General features: G+C 52.5%; 1 protein-coding gene across 3 annotated transcripts in view; it reads left to right on the forward strand.

Annotated features, from left to right (window-relative positions):
* The window catches only part of LIMD1 (LIM domains containing 1), a 69,594-nt gene that overhangs the window by 30,474 nt on the left and 26,702 nt on the right, over positions 1 to 12,418 (forward strand). For all 3 annotated transcript variants that reach the window (XR_003966640.1, XR_003966641.1, XM_030305712.1), the window contains exon 2: positions 1,252 to 1,353. Coding sequence is in view for 1 of the 3 variants with exons in the window: in XM_030305712.1 (XP_030161572.1) it covers positions 1,252 to 1,353 (102 nt within the window). In the remaining 2 variants the exon portion in view is untranslated. The remainder of the gene's footprint in view (positions 1 to 1,251; positions 1,354 to 12,418) is intronic.

Consider the following 12,418-nt stretch of genomic DNA (forward strand, 5'->3'; position numbering starts at 1 on the left):
TTACATAACTGATGTTTTTCATTCGACTGCAATGAAGTTCTTTGAAAAGGAAGCCCCAGCAACTCCTTTATGTGGACTGGCCCAGAGCCTGGGCTACAGCCACAGAGATTCTGGGTTGGTCTAGACAGAGAGACTTCCCGCTTACTCACAGAGTACGATCCTGGGACGACTGGAACTTCTTAAAGAGCCCGTTTGACGTGGAAGCAACTTTTTGCTGAACACAGTAGCGTTATTGCATCCTTGTTACGTGTGTGCCTGGCCGTTGAACGTCTGCCAAGTGGAGGGTGCTGTACCAGGTACTCTTGGCGTGTCCTCTCCCCGTAAACCTGCCAGGGGCTGCCATCATCCCACCCTACGGGTGAAACCCCAGACGGCGGGGAGTTCAAATGATCTGCCCTAGTCACATAGTGCATGGATTGTGGGGTTCTAGTTCGGGAGCGGGCTCGATAGACAGCTTTGTAGCTGTCTACAGGTGCCTGGGTGGCTCAGTCGGTTAAGCGTCCGACTCAGTTTCAGATCATGATCTTACGGTTTCGTGAGTTCAAGGGTTTGGAGGTGAGGGGCAGGGAAGGGCCATGGCCTTGCGGCCTGCCAGACATCGGGCTGGTGGCCTGATACGTCTGCAAAAAGTGAGGCTCATCAGGGCACCTGGGTGGCTCAGTAGTGTCTGACTCATGATTTCAGCTCAGGTCATGATCTCACAGTTCGTAAGTTCGAGCCCCACGCCGGGCTCTGTGCCGGCAGAGCCTGCTTGGGATTCTCTGTCTCCTTCTCAAAATACATGAATATACTTAAAAAAAAAAAAAAAAAAGTGAGGATTGTCAACCTTAGTTGGTTCCCATTGAGAATTGAAGGAAAGGATTTTGTTGAAATCGCCCGACCCGCATGCTTGGCAGGTTATGATCATGGTGCGGTGTTTTTGGATGCATCTGATAAACAGTGGGGGCCTTTGAAAGCTTTGGGCTGGGGCGTAGATCGGCAAAGCAGAGATTTTTCTGAATATCAGCACGCCATTATGGAGGTCGGCATGGGGCTCGGGAGTGGGGTTCTGAAGGCCAGCTCCTGGAGTTGAAAAGCTGACGGAGAGAGAGAGAGAGGAGAGAGAGAGCGGTCTCAAGGGAGTAATCCACTGGATTTGGTGATGGTCCCGTTATGGGGAGGGACAGGCATCTCGCTTTGTTCATTGGCTTTTCTATGACTCAGTTTACTCTGTCTCTCGCCCTGACTCACTGGCGTGTTCTTACTTTGCAGGAGCCTGTGTAAAATGCAGCAAAGGGGTGTTCGGGGCCGGCCAGGCCTGCCAGGCCATGGGGAACCTCTACCACGATGCGTGCTTCACCTGTGCGGCCTGCAGTAAGTGTGGGGCACATGGGGGGACAGGGACCATGGGGACCAAGAAAGGGAGGACAGGGGAGAGCATCCATCCTCGAGACACTTGACCCAGGCCTTCCACAGTGCCACAGAAGGGCAGGTCGGGGGCCTCGGGAGCCCCCAGCACAGGGCCCATCGGAGGGAGGAGACGTGCCAACGATTGCCCGGGGCCGGCCTTGGTGAAGCGATGAGTGGGTTCCAAGCAATCTGTGATAACGTCAGGTTTGTAACGCCTATCAGAGGTCTCAGAAGGGTTGAGGGGGAAAGCGTTGGGATCGTCCATCATCTGCCCCATTGTCCGTCACCTCCCCCACCGTGGGACCAGCCCATCGAAAGTCCGTCAGTTACTCCAGTGGGAGGCGGGGCCCTTTTATAATTCTGGGACCCCACTCTTTGATTTGGAGGCTCCTCTGTGGGTGTGAAGTGTGAGCGTGTGCGTGAATGCCCGTGTGTGCACCAAGGCATCAGTGCCTGTGAGCGCACACGCCTAAAGGCCTCTCCACTCCGTACACGCAAATTAGGAGACCAGGCCTGTGCTCAGCCCCGCGGACTGCTCATTGGGTTGATGGCAAGCGCAGTGGAAGATTCTAGCACATTCGGGATGTTTGCCAAGTCTGACCAGGTCAGGAATTGTGCTTGTTTTATGGTCTCTATCGAAGGTTAATTTTGAGGAGGATTTTTTAGAAAACGCCCCGCTGATGTTCTCTGGTCCTATGCTGAGGCCAGCGGCTATCAATGACAAGGAAACAGTACAATAAAGCCAGAGCGTCTGGGACAAAGGGGTCTTGTTATCTGGCCCAGTGGTTCTCAATCCTGGCTCTTCACTAGAATCCCCTAGGAGATTTTCTTTCTTTTTCTTTTTTTTAAAGTTTACTTATTTATTTTTGAGAGAGAGAGAGAAAGAGAGATAGCGAGCACACAGGGGAGGGGCAGGGAGAAAGGAGAGAGAATCCCAAAAAGGCTCCATGATGCCAGCCCAGAGCCTGATGGGGGGCTCAAACTCATGAACCATGAGATCATGACCTGACCTGAGATCAAGAGTTGGACTGAGCCACCCAGGTGCCCCTCCCCTAGGGGCTTAAAAAAATTTTTTTTTAATGTTTATTTGTTTTTGAGAGAAAGAGAGAAAGAGAATGAGCCAGGGAGGGGCAGAGAGAGGGGGAGACACAGAATCCAAAACAGGCTCCAGGCTCTGAGCTGTCAGCCCAGAGCCTGACGTGGGGCCCCAACCCATGAACTGTGAGACCATGTCCTGAGCCGAGATCAAGAATCCGACACTTCACCGACTGAGGCACCCAGGCGCCCCTCCCCAGGGGATTCTAAAAGCCAGTGATGCACCAGTCCCATGCTGACCAGCAAAATCAGGAGCCATGGGGGTGGAGTTTCTAGAATGGGCAAGAGTGCTCTTCCTGTCTCCTCAGGCGACTCCGGGGTGTGGTCAGGCCTGAGTGTCTGGATTAGTGCCAGCGGAGAAAGGAGGGGGAGAGATTTGCTCTTGGCTGGTTTGCGGCACCCTGAGAGCCTCCTGCTTCCCACTCTAAAGTCAGCCAGCTGGGTACGGACCCGGCTCCCAGCCTGCCAAGCTGTGATGATGGCTAGGCATACGCCCGGGTTCGAAACCTCATACGTGCGTCCTCACTGCGATTTCCCCTAAGATGCGTGCCGGAGAGGCCACGGTTTGTGCGTTGATGAGTATTCCCCTTTGCGGGGAAAACGTGAAAGCCTTGGAGGTGAGTCGGAATTCTGCTGAGCATCCGCAGTGGAAATGTGGGCGTCGTCCGGGGATCGGTTTCCCTGGGCCCCTGGCTTCTCCTTGTCTTTGAGCCACACCACACCGTGTAAGTTGTAGAATCCTGGTGGCGACCACGATTCTTGTCCCTAACGATGCAGACTGTGTCTGGTGGAGGGTGCAATTGCCAGTCGCCCTGTGGAGGTTGGTTTCCCTTCTGCTGAAGCAAGTGTATTTCAGCACTTCTGATGGCCACGTAGCCGGCGTTCTCTGCGCTATCCCAGATGTAACGTCTTCCTGCTGCCCGCGTTAACTGATCAGTTAAATTAAATCTTTGGCCATGTGTTTGGGTCTTATCTGTACAAGAGTTGGGATCCTGCCTCTTGCTAAAAAAATTATCTTTGGGGCGCCTGAGTGACTCAGTCGGTTGAGCGTCCGACTTCGGCTCGGGTCATGATCTCACGGTTCATGGGTTCGAGCCCCGCATCGGGCTCTGTGCTGACAGCTCGGAGCCTGGAGCCTGCTTCGGATTCTGTGCCTCCCTCTCTCTCTTTGCCAGTCCCCTGCTTGTGCACTCACTCACTCTCTCTCTCTCTCAAAAATAAATAAACATAAAAAAAAATTATCTTTGCCTTTTGGCTCCTACAACTGGTTCTCAATATTTGCTGTTTTCCGGGGAAAAAAGAAAATATTAAGTGGAAGCTGTCTTTCGTCTCAAGCAATTGCCATTTGAACAAAGAAAGGTTCTCGGGGGTCAGGGGTGGGCACCGAAAAGTCAGTGGGTGCCACTTGTGGCTGCCTGACCACCTGTCGGTTCCATGACGGGTTGAATTTATCGTCAAATGATGGCAGGAGCAAACACTTCAGGCAAACACAGCTGGTTGGGGATTTTCTTGGTGTAGCCTCTAAGGCCCTTGTGGTCTGCTCTCTGGCTTAATGCTTCCCGTAATTTATCACAAACTGAACTCTCTTTTCTACTTCCTTCTCCCTGATCACACTGCCCCCTAGGTCTGCTCTCCCCACTCACTTCATACATGTAAATTCTGTCCAGCCGTTAGAGCAGCCAGCTCAAAGGCTGCCTCTTCCAGGAAGTCTTCCCCGTTCCCCTAGCAGGAAGAAACCGTCCTCCCCCCACCCCCCTTGAACTTGAACTTGGCACGCCCTGCTTTCTGACTGGTGCTGTCCTGTAGACCGTGAGGTCGCTCTCTGTGACTTTGGAGCCGGCAGGCCAGGCCCTGGAACAGAGTCGTTGAAGAGGTGAGGACAGGACTCCTTCAGAAAGCGAGTGCCAACATTCCTGTTGGCCAAGGGCCTGCACGCTCCTGTGGTGCGTGAACAGACAGCTTCCCCTGCGCCCGCCGGGAGCGGTTGGAGACCCAGGCACGCGTCTGAGCGGCGTCTCTTGGGCACTAGAGGTGATTTGCCCTTGTGCGGTTGACTTATTGCCGCCCTGTGACTATTTTCAGCAGCAGGAGGCACCTGGGTGCTCCGTGTCCTGGCGCTGCCAGTCCTCAGGTGCATCTCTGGGAACACCGGCTCCGCGCAGATGGCTCGGCCGGGGCCGGGCCCAGTCCCCACCCCCCGCCCCGTCGCTGGTAGAAGAGAACATGGGGGCCCAGAGAGGAGAAGAGAATTTCTCAAGATTGAAGACCTACCAACAGAGCTGGCACCGGAATCCAGGGCTCCTGGATCTAATTAGCTTTGCATATCCCACTCTTTCTGGTCGGTTAGTGTATATGTTAGTGAGTATACAGGTGTGTGTTTTCTGTCTTCCCATTTCATTATGAAGATGATCTAGCTTGGGGCGCCTGGGTGGCTCATTTGGGTAAGCATCCCACTCTTTTTTTTTTTTAATTTTGAGAGAGACAGACATTGTGAGTGGGGGAGGGGCCGAGAGCAAGAGCGAGAGAGCGAGCAAGAGAGGGAGAATTCCAAGCAGGCTCCATACCGTCAGCACAGAGCCCCATGCGGGGCTTGAACTCACGAAACCGTAAGATCATGATCTGAAACTGAGTCGGACGCTTAACCGACTGAGCCACCCAGGCACTCGCCGCCCCCCCCCCCCCCGAGAATTTCAAGGGCAGAGACCTGGGTGTGTGATTCTAGCACAGGTGTTTTTACTCGTATGTTTTCCCTTCCAGGTTTTGCCCAGAGGTATACTCGGCTTGTAGACCTGTGATCATAGCATATAAGTCATGTTCTGTCCTTTGTGATCGAACGTGCCGTGGACCCATCCGCATCTCTGCAGTCTGGATCATGATGATTTTAACAGTCGCAGAGCAATCGGCTGCGTTGTGCCGTAGGTCTATGGCACTCAGCTCGTGTGGGGTTCGCCGGTTGTTCTGCAGAGCCCGCCCCCTGCCTGCACCCCCTTTTTCCTCTGCTGAATTGTTTCCTTGGTGTCCTGCCCGGAAGCAAGCATTCAGGGTGCGGCGTGTGGACCTTTGTGTGGTCTGCTCAAGCCCCTCCTTTCTCAACTGCTCCTCTGGGGGCAGGGGGGCCAGTGTGTGTGGTTGCCATGGCGATGTGGGGAGTCTCCCTTCTCCGCGCCTCGGGTCCTGCTCTCAAGTGGCTGTGCCCTCAGCGGGATGCCCCGAGAAAGCCATTGGCACAGCGTGGAGCAGGAGGAGGGTCAGCGCAGGGGGCAGGCATGGCCTTGGCCAGCGGCCACGCCGTGTCTGACGCCGGGTGTCGAGTGGCCCGAGGAGAAGCTGGCGCCCGGCTGTGGCTGAGAGAGGTAGAATGAGGCGGAAGGAAAGGTGTGGGTCTGGACGTGTGGGTCAAGAGGGGCTCTCCAGAGTGGGGCTCTGGCACCTTCCAGAACAGACGGTGAGGGAGAAGGAAGGCAAGGCTCTGTGTCCTTGCTGCAGGCGGTTTTAGATCTAAAACGTCAGCTTTTGTTGTTCCTAGACAGCCCCCATCCTGGAGTCCAGGTGAAGCCTGTTGGCCATGTGCAAGTTCATGTCTGCTCTGATGTTTCGTCTGTACCGGCTGGAAATGAGAGATCAGATAGGAGATTCCATGCGTGTTCTCTCCCTCCCTCGGGCCCAGAGAACACGAGGGCCCGGGCCTGGGCGTGGGATGGGGGGCAGGTCCAGGTGGACAGAAACTGTTGCCCACATAGGCCTGGGCTCAGAGAAGGACCCCTGTGAGTCAACGGCGTCCACTCAGGGGACAGTGTTGGGATGTGCAAGTCACGGCCAGAACAGGTGGCTTTCAGTGCCATATCTAGTGCTTCTACCCTGGGGGGGGGGGGGGCCGTGCACGGTGACCTGCCCGTCATGCCTCGGGGAAAGCACACCGTAAAGTGAGGACCGTATGCCGTTGCCCGTCCCACCTTCCAAAACCCAAACACTGGTGGAGGTTAAAGATTGCGAGTGAATTTCATAGTGAACTCTTACCCCTTTAGACCCAGTCATGGGAGTCTGAGTTACGAAAAATCTGTATCTAGAAGTCTAAAAAAAGCACCTCGTCATTACTGCAGGTAAGGAAAACAGCCAGAATTAAGCCCAGCGTCGTGGAACAGGGGTTCTTGAGTAAGTCGGTGGTTGGTGATTGGTGGTCCATCATCCAGTAGGTTCTAGAATTGGGAGGGTGCTCGTCAGCTATTTAGTTTTCTTAGGAAGTTCAAATGCTGCCTCTGAGATCATGGGTACTTTCTTTTTTTGATGTTTGCATATTTATTTTTGGGAGAGAGAGAGAGAGCCCGAGTGGCAGCGGGCAGACAGAGAGCAGAGAGGAAGACAGAGGATCCCAAACGGGCTCTGTGCTATCAGCACAGAGCCCGACGTGGGGCTCGAACGCACGCTGTGAGATCATGACCTGAGCCAAAGTCGGACGCTCAACCGACTGAGCCACCCAGGCGCCCCGTGTTTCCTTTCTTTGTTGTCTTTGTATGCAACCTCATCCACCCAGCGTTTGAAAACGCTCACAGATTCTGAAATAGCGGAGCCAGCACTAGGGAGGTCTTGCTTTAATTCACAGCTGGACCGCTTCCTTAAACCAGTAATCACAATATTTATAAGTAGCTTGTAGATGAGCTGCCCAGCTTGCTGTTGACCTGCCCCCACACCAAGCCTTCCACCCACGGGAGCTCGCTAAATCTGGAACAGTCCAGTGAGTTCAGCATTATTATCGGCCTCCTTTTACAGGCAGGCAGACAGGGGCTTGGGAGTGTAGTTTGCTTGTGGCTGGTGACCTTGCTGTTAAGTAGCGTGCTCCGCGCCCGAGCCCAGGACCGTGTGGACCCACAGCCTTTGCTCCCGCCACCGCGTTAGTGTCAGATTACCCCTTGCTCGGAGAGAACGCGTGTCAGAGACAGGACGCTGGCCGTGCATGGCACTCTTGTGTTGGGGGCTGTGCGATGGCAAAAGCTGGGTTTTCAGAGATTCTCTGGTTGTGAACGCAGGAGAACAGCCTGAGGCTTGGAAGAGGGGAGATACGAGAGACCTGGATTAAAGGCTTTGATGCCTGAATTTCTGAGCCGTTGACTCACGCCAGTGTTTCTCGCCACATTCAGCAGTTGTGAGTAAGCCGCATGAGTCAGCTGGATCCAAGGAAAGCGCCGGGGATCAAGAATGTGAGAAAGGAAGAGTAGGCACGGGCTCAAGGAAGCCAGTGGGCGAGGAAGAAGTCAGGAAGCAGCCAAAATAGACGAGCCGGGCAAAGGGCTGTGTGGGTCGGCAGAGGGCAGAGGGGCAACATCGACTTGGTGCGTTGTTACAAGGGTCTCTTGTGTTCGTCTCTAGCAAAGCCGGTTCTGCCGAGGCCCCTGACTCGGGGCCAGACTTGGTTTCCCAGATCAAACTTTGTGGGTCCAGAGGCCGTGAGGTCCCTGACAGTGGGAAACATCAGATTCTTCGTGCCTGTGACATTAGCAGGGTCTGGGGTATTGGAGCCCTGTACTGTAGGGGGTGACTCCTGCGTAACCCACGCCTACTTGCGACACGTATGTTCCAGGTGCGTGACAGCACACACACACGGTTTGGGTGGGTGTTCCGGTACGTGGGGGGGGGCACCGCGCCCTAATTAGCATGAAGACATTGTACCCGGTGCCTCATCTCTGAGCCAGAATTCTGGGTTTGGGGAATAAGGTCTTTTTTGGAGGTCTGAACTTTACTCTGGCACCATAGACGCTACTTGGGTCTCTGGCTCTCTTGCCAAGAGTGTCTGTGCTTTGCTTTCTTAAATGTTCTGTCTCTCAAATATTCTCTTAAATTTCTGTCCCCAACCCTGGCCCCGTGGTGGTGAATTCAGTGTGTCGGCTGGAATGGGCCACAGGTGCCCGGGCGTTTGGTCAAACATTATTCTGAGTATGTCTGTGAGGATGTTTCTGGAGGAGAGTAACAATTGGTAGGCCGAGTGAGTGAAGCAGATTTTTTTTCCCCCCTGACACGGGTGGTCCTTGCCCAATCGGTTGAAGGCCCGCACGGAACCAGAAAAGCTGACCTTCCCACAAGTCAGGGATTTCTTCGTGCCTGACTGTCTTGAGCACAGACATCCATTCTCCCTGCTTTCGGACTGGAATGACACCATCAGCTCTTCCAGGGCCTGTGGCTTGCCTACGGCTGATCTTGGTGCCCTTGTCAGCCTCCATAATCATGTGACCCAGTTCCTTTTTTTTCTTTTTTTAATTTTTTTTAAGTGTTTATTTATATTTGAGAGAGAGAGAGAGACCAAAACAGAGCATGAGCAGGAAAGGGGCAGAGAGAGAGGGAGACACAGAATCCGAGGCAGGCTCCAGGCTCTGAGCTGTCAGCACAGAGCCCGATGTGGGGATCAAACTCACGAACCACGAGATCATGACCTGAGCCGAAGTCGGACGCTTAACCGACCGAGCCACCCAGACACCCCTGAACCAATTCCTTTTAATAAATCTCTCTGTTTCTGTCTGTACATATACACATGGGCACGTGCATACACATGCATGCACACACATATGCATATACCCTCCAGGTTCCATGCCTCTGCAGACCCCTGGCTAATAAGGACCCTTTCGTATTTCCTCTGCATTGTCTTCCCTTCCCTCCCTACTTTCTCCCTCCTTTGTGTCCCCTCACTGACGATTTCTTTGCACCCACAGCCTTCATCATGGAGTCCATGGGGCTTCTGTGCTCCTGTACGATGCAGACCCTTGACTGCACCTGCACGGATCCTGCTTCCGAGGCCTGTGTGCATGTGCATGATGGACATCCCGGGGGATCTGCCACAGTCACCTGGGAATGTGTCTGTGTTTGCCTCACCAGCCACCCCCCTTTACCTTCCTTTGGCCTGTAGCTCCCTATCTCCTGAACTCTAGATTCGAAGCATCCACTGTGGCAGCCAATGGCCACACGTGACTTTTGAGCACTTGAAATGTGGCCAGTGTGACTGAGGAATCGAATATCGTATTTTATTTTGTTTTCTCTTGAGAAAAATTTTTAATGTTTATTTATTTTTGAGAGAGAGGGAGAGGCCGATGCAAGGGGCGGGGAGGGGCAGAGAGAGAGGGAGACACAGAATCTGAAGCAGGCTTCACCAGCGCGGGGCTTGAACTCCCGGAGCCTGAGATCATGACCTGAGCTGAAGTCGGACGCTTTAACCCACTGAGCCACCCAGGCGCCCCTACATCATATTTTGTTTTAATTGAAGTTTTAAATGTAAATAGCCACATGTGGCCAGTGGCTACCATATCGCACAGTGCAGGTAAAGTCTCTCATTCCTAAACCTTATTAACTCCCTTATGGATATGAGATGGTCAGTGAAGCTTATTATGTTTCGTACTTTATACATCGCAAAGGTAACATAGTCACACGGAAAAAGAAAATACACACGGGAGAAGAAAGTTACCTATCGCCAAATACCGAAACAAGACCAAAACACGTCTGCCGTGCCCGCAGAGCTGTGCCCGAGCTCGTTGCTGTCTCCCTGTGTTCACTCTGCTGCCCCGCTTTTTCCATTTAGAAGTATATACATCCTATGCCTTCTTCCTCATTGTTCTGCGTGCTGCATAAGATCCTGTTGCCTTTGATGAGTCAAAATCAGCACAGCCTTCCTGCCCGTTGAGTTTAAAGGGGAGGAGAACCCTCACCACGTGGCTGCCAGACTCTGTTCCGAGAAGGCACCAAGGCTGGGTGGCGATCCCGTGGCCCGGTTTTCAAGGACCGGATGCACCTCCAGGGCACCGACCGGCCTGGGAATCCGGCAGGTGCGGTGCTGGAGCAGAGAGTGCAGGCTTCCCTGTGATCAGGGCAGTGGGGACAGCTGTGCCCAAGCAGAGCAGCACAGCCACCGTTGTTGGGTTGAACGATGCCAGCAGGGTCCCGGGAGGCCCCATTTGGGGAAGACCCTTCTGGTTCTTATGTGGATCCCTGCTGATCCCTCCCGACTGTCTTGGGTCCTGTTCGCTGGCCTGCCATCTCCGTCCACACAGCCGGCCTTTGAGCACAGCTTTGTGGGGACCAGTCCCCGGCTCGGAGGCCTCCGCCACTTCCTGCCTTAACAGCACAGTCCAGTTCCTTCGCTTAGCATTGAACCCATTCCTTAAGCCAGCTCCGACTCCTTGCCTGTCTTCCGTCTCGCCGCTGCCCCCTCCACCCGCCATCCCGCAGAGCCTCCTGGCCCCACGGAACACGCCCGCCCTTCCTGGTGCCCGTCACCCTCACCTTTCAGCCCCACCTTGGTGAATGCCGCTCTCCAAGGTGCTGTCCTCCTGTGTTTAATTTTTTGAGGAATTGTTTCGCAAAGTGGCTGCAGCATTTTGCATTCCTACCAGCAGTGTGTGAGGATTTCGGTATCCCCACATCCTTGCCAACACTTGTGATTATCTGACCCTTTGATTCTTTTTTTTTAAATTTTTTTTTTCAACATTTATTTATTTTTGGGACAGAGAGAGACAGAGCATGAACAGGGGAGGGGCAGAGAGAGAGGGAGACACAGAATCGGAAACAGGCTCCAGGCTCCGAGCCATCAGCCCAGAGCCCGACGCGGGGCTCGAACTCCCGGACCGCGAGATCGTGACCTGGCTGAAGTCGGACGCTTAACCGACTGCGCCACCCAGGCGCCCCTGACCCTTTGATTCTTAACCATCCTAATGTGAAGTTGAATCTCAGTGCGGTTTGGTTTGCGTTTCCCTGCCTAATGATGTTGAGTACCTTTCTTTAAAACATTTATGTTTTGGGAGAGTGCAGGTAGAGGAGGGGCAGAGGGGGGGGGGGGACAGAGGATCTGAAGCAGGCTCTGTGCTGACAGCAGCGAGCTGGTGCGGGGCTCGAACTCACAAACCGTGAGATCATGACCTGAGCCCAAGTCAGACGCTCAACTGAGCCACTCAGGTGCCCTGATGTTGAGCATCTTTTCATGGACTGATTTGCATGTCTTATTTGGAGAAATGTCTGTTCAGATCCTTTACCCATTTTTTCATTGGGTTTTTAATCTCTTTATTTTTGAGTTTTGACAGATTTTATATGTGTTGCATATGAGTCTCTAGTATATGATTTGTAAATATTTTCTCTCCTTCTATGCACTGTCATTTCCCTTTCTTGATGTTCTTATTTGCAGCACAAAAGTTTTAAATTTTGATGCAGTCTAATTTATCTATTTTTTTTCTTTTGTTTCTTGTGCTTTTGGTGCTTTGTATAAGAAAACAGTGCCCAACCCAAGGTCATGAAGACTCATGCCCATATTTTCTTCTGAATGTTATAGTCTTAGCTCTTAAGTTGAAGTCTTTAATCTATTTTGAGTTGGTTTTTATATGGTTTGAGGTAGGGGTTCCACTTCATTCTTTTGCACATGGATATGAAGTGTTCCCAGCATTGTGTGTTGAAGAGACCACTATTGGGACATCAGGGTGACTCAGTCGGTTAAGCATCTGATTCTTGGTTTCAGCTTACGTCATGATCTCACAGTTCCATGAGATCAGTGCACAGCCTGCGTGGGGTTCTTTATCTCCTCTGTCTCTCTGCCCCTCCCCACTTGTGTGCCCACCCTCGCACTCTCTCTCTCAAAATAAATAAACATGAAAAAACAAAGAAAAAGAAAAGACTACTCTTTCTCCATTGGATTGTCTTGGCAAATGTGTCCAAAATGAATTGACCCTAAAAGTAAGGGTTAGTTTCTGGTCCCTCAATTGTTTTTTTTCCATTGCTCTAGTCAATTATCTTTGAAAGAGATTTAACTAATAAGAAAAAAATCTCATTTATCCATGCAGTTGTTGCTATTTCTGGTCGTTTTCATTTCTTGTTTAGATCCAGATTTTCATCTGGTACCATTTTCCTTCTGCTTAAAGGCCTTCAACTTTTTTTTTTTTTTTTTTAATAGTGCAGATCTGCTGGTAATGAA

Source organism: Lynx canadensis, chromosome A2 (assembly GCF_007474595.2).
Source record: "Lynx canadensis isolate LIC74 chromosome A2, mLynCan4.pri.v2, whole genome shotgun sequence".
In the NCBI taxonomy this organism is placed as follows: Eukaryota; Metazoa; Chordata; class Mammalia; order Carnivora; family Felidae; genus Lynx; species Lynx canadensis.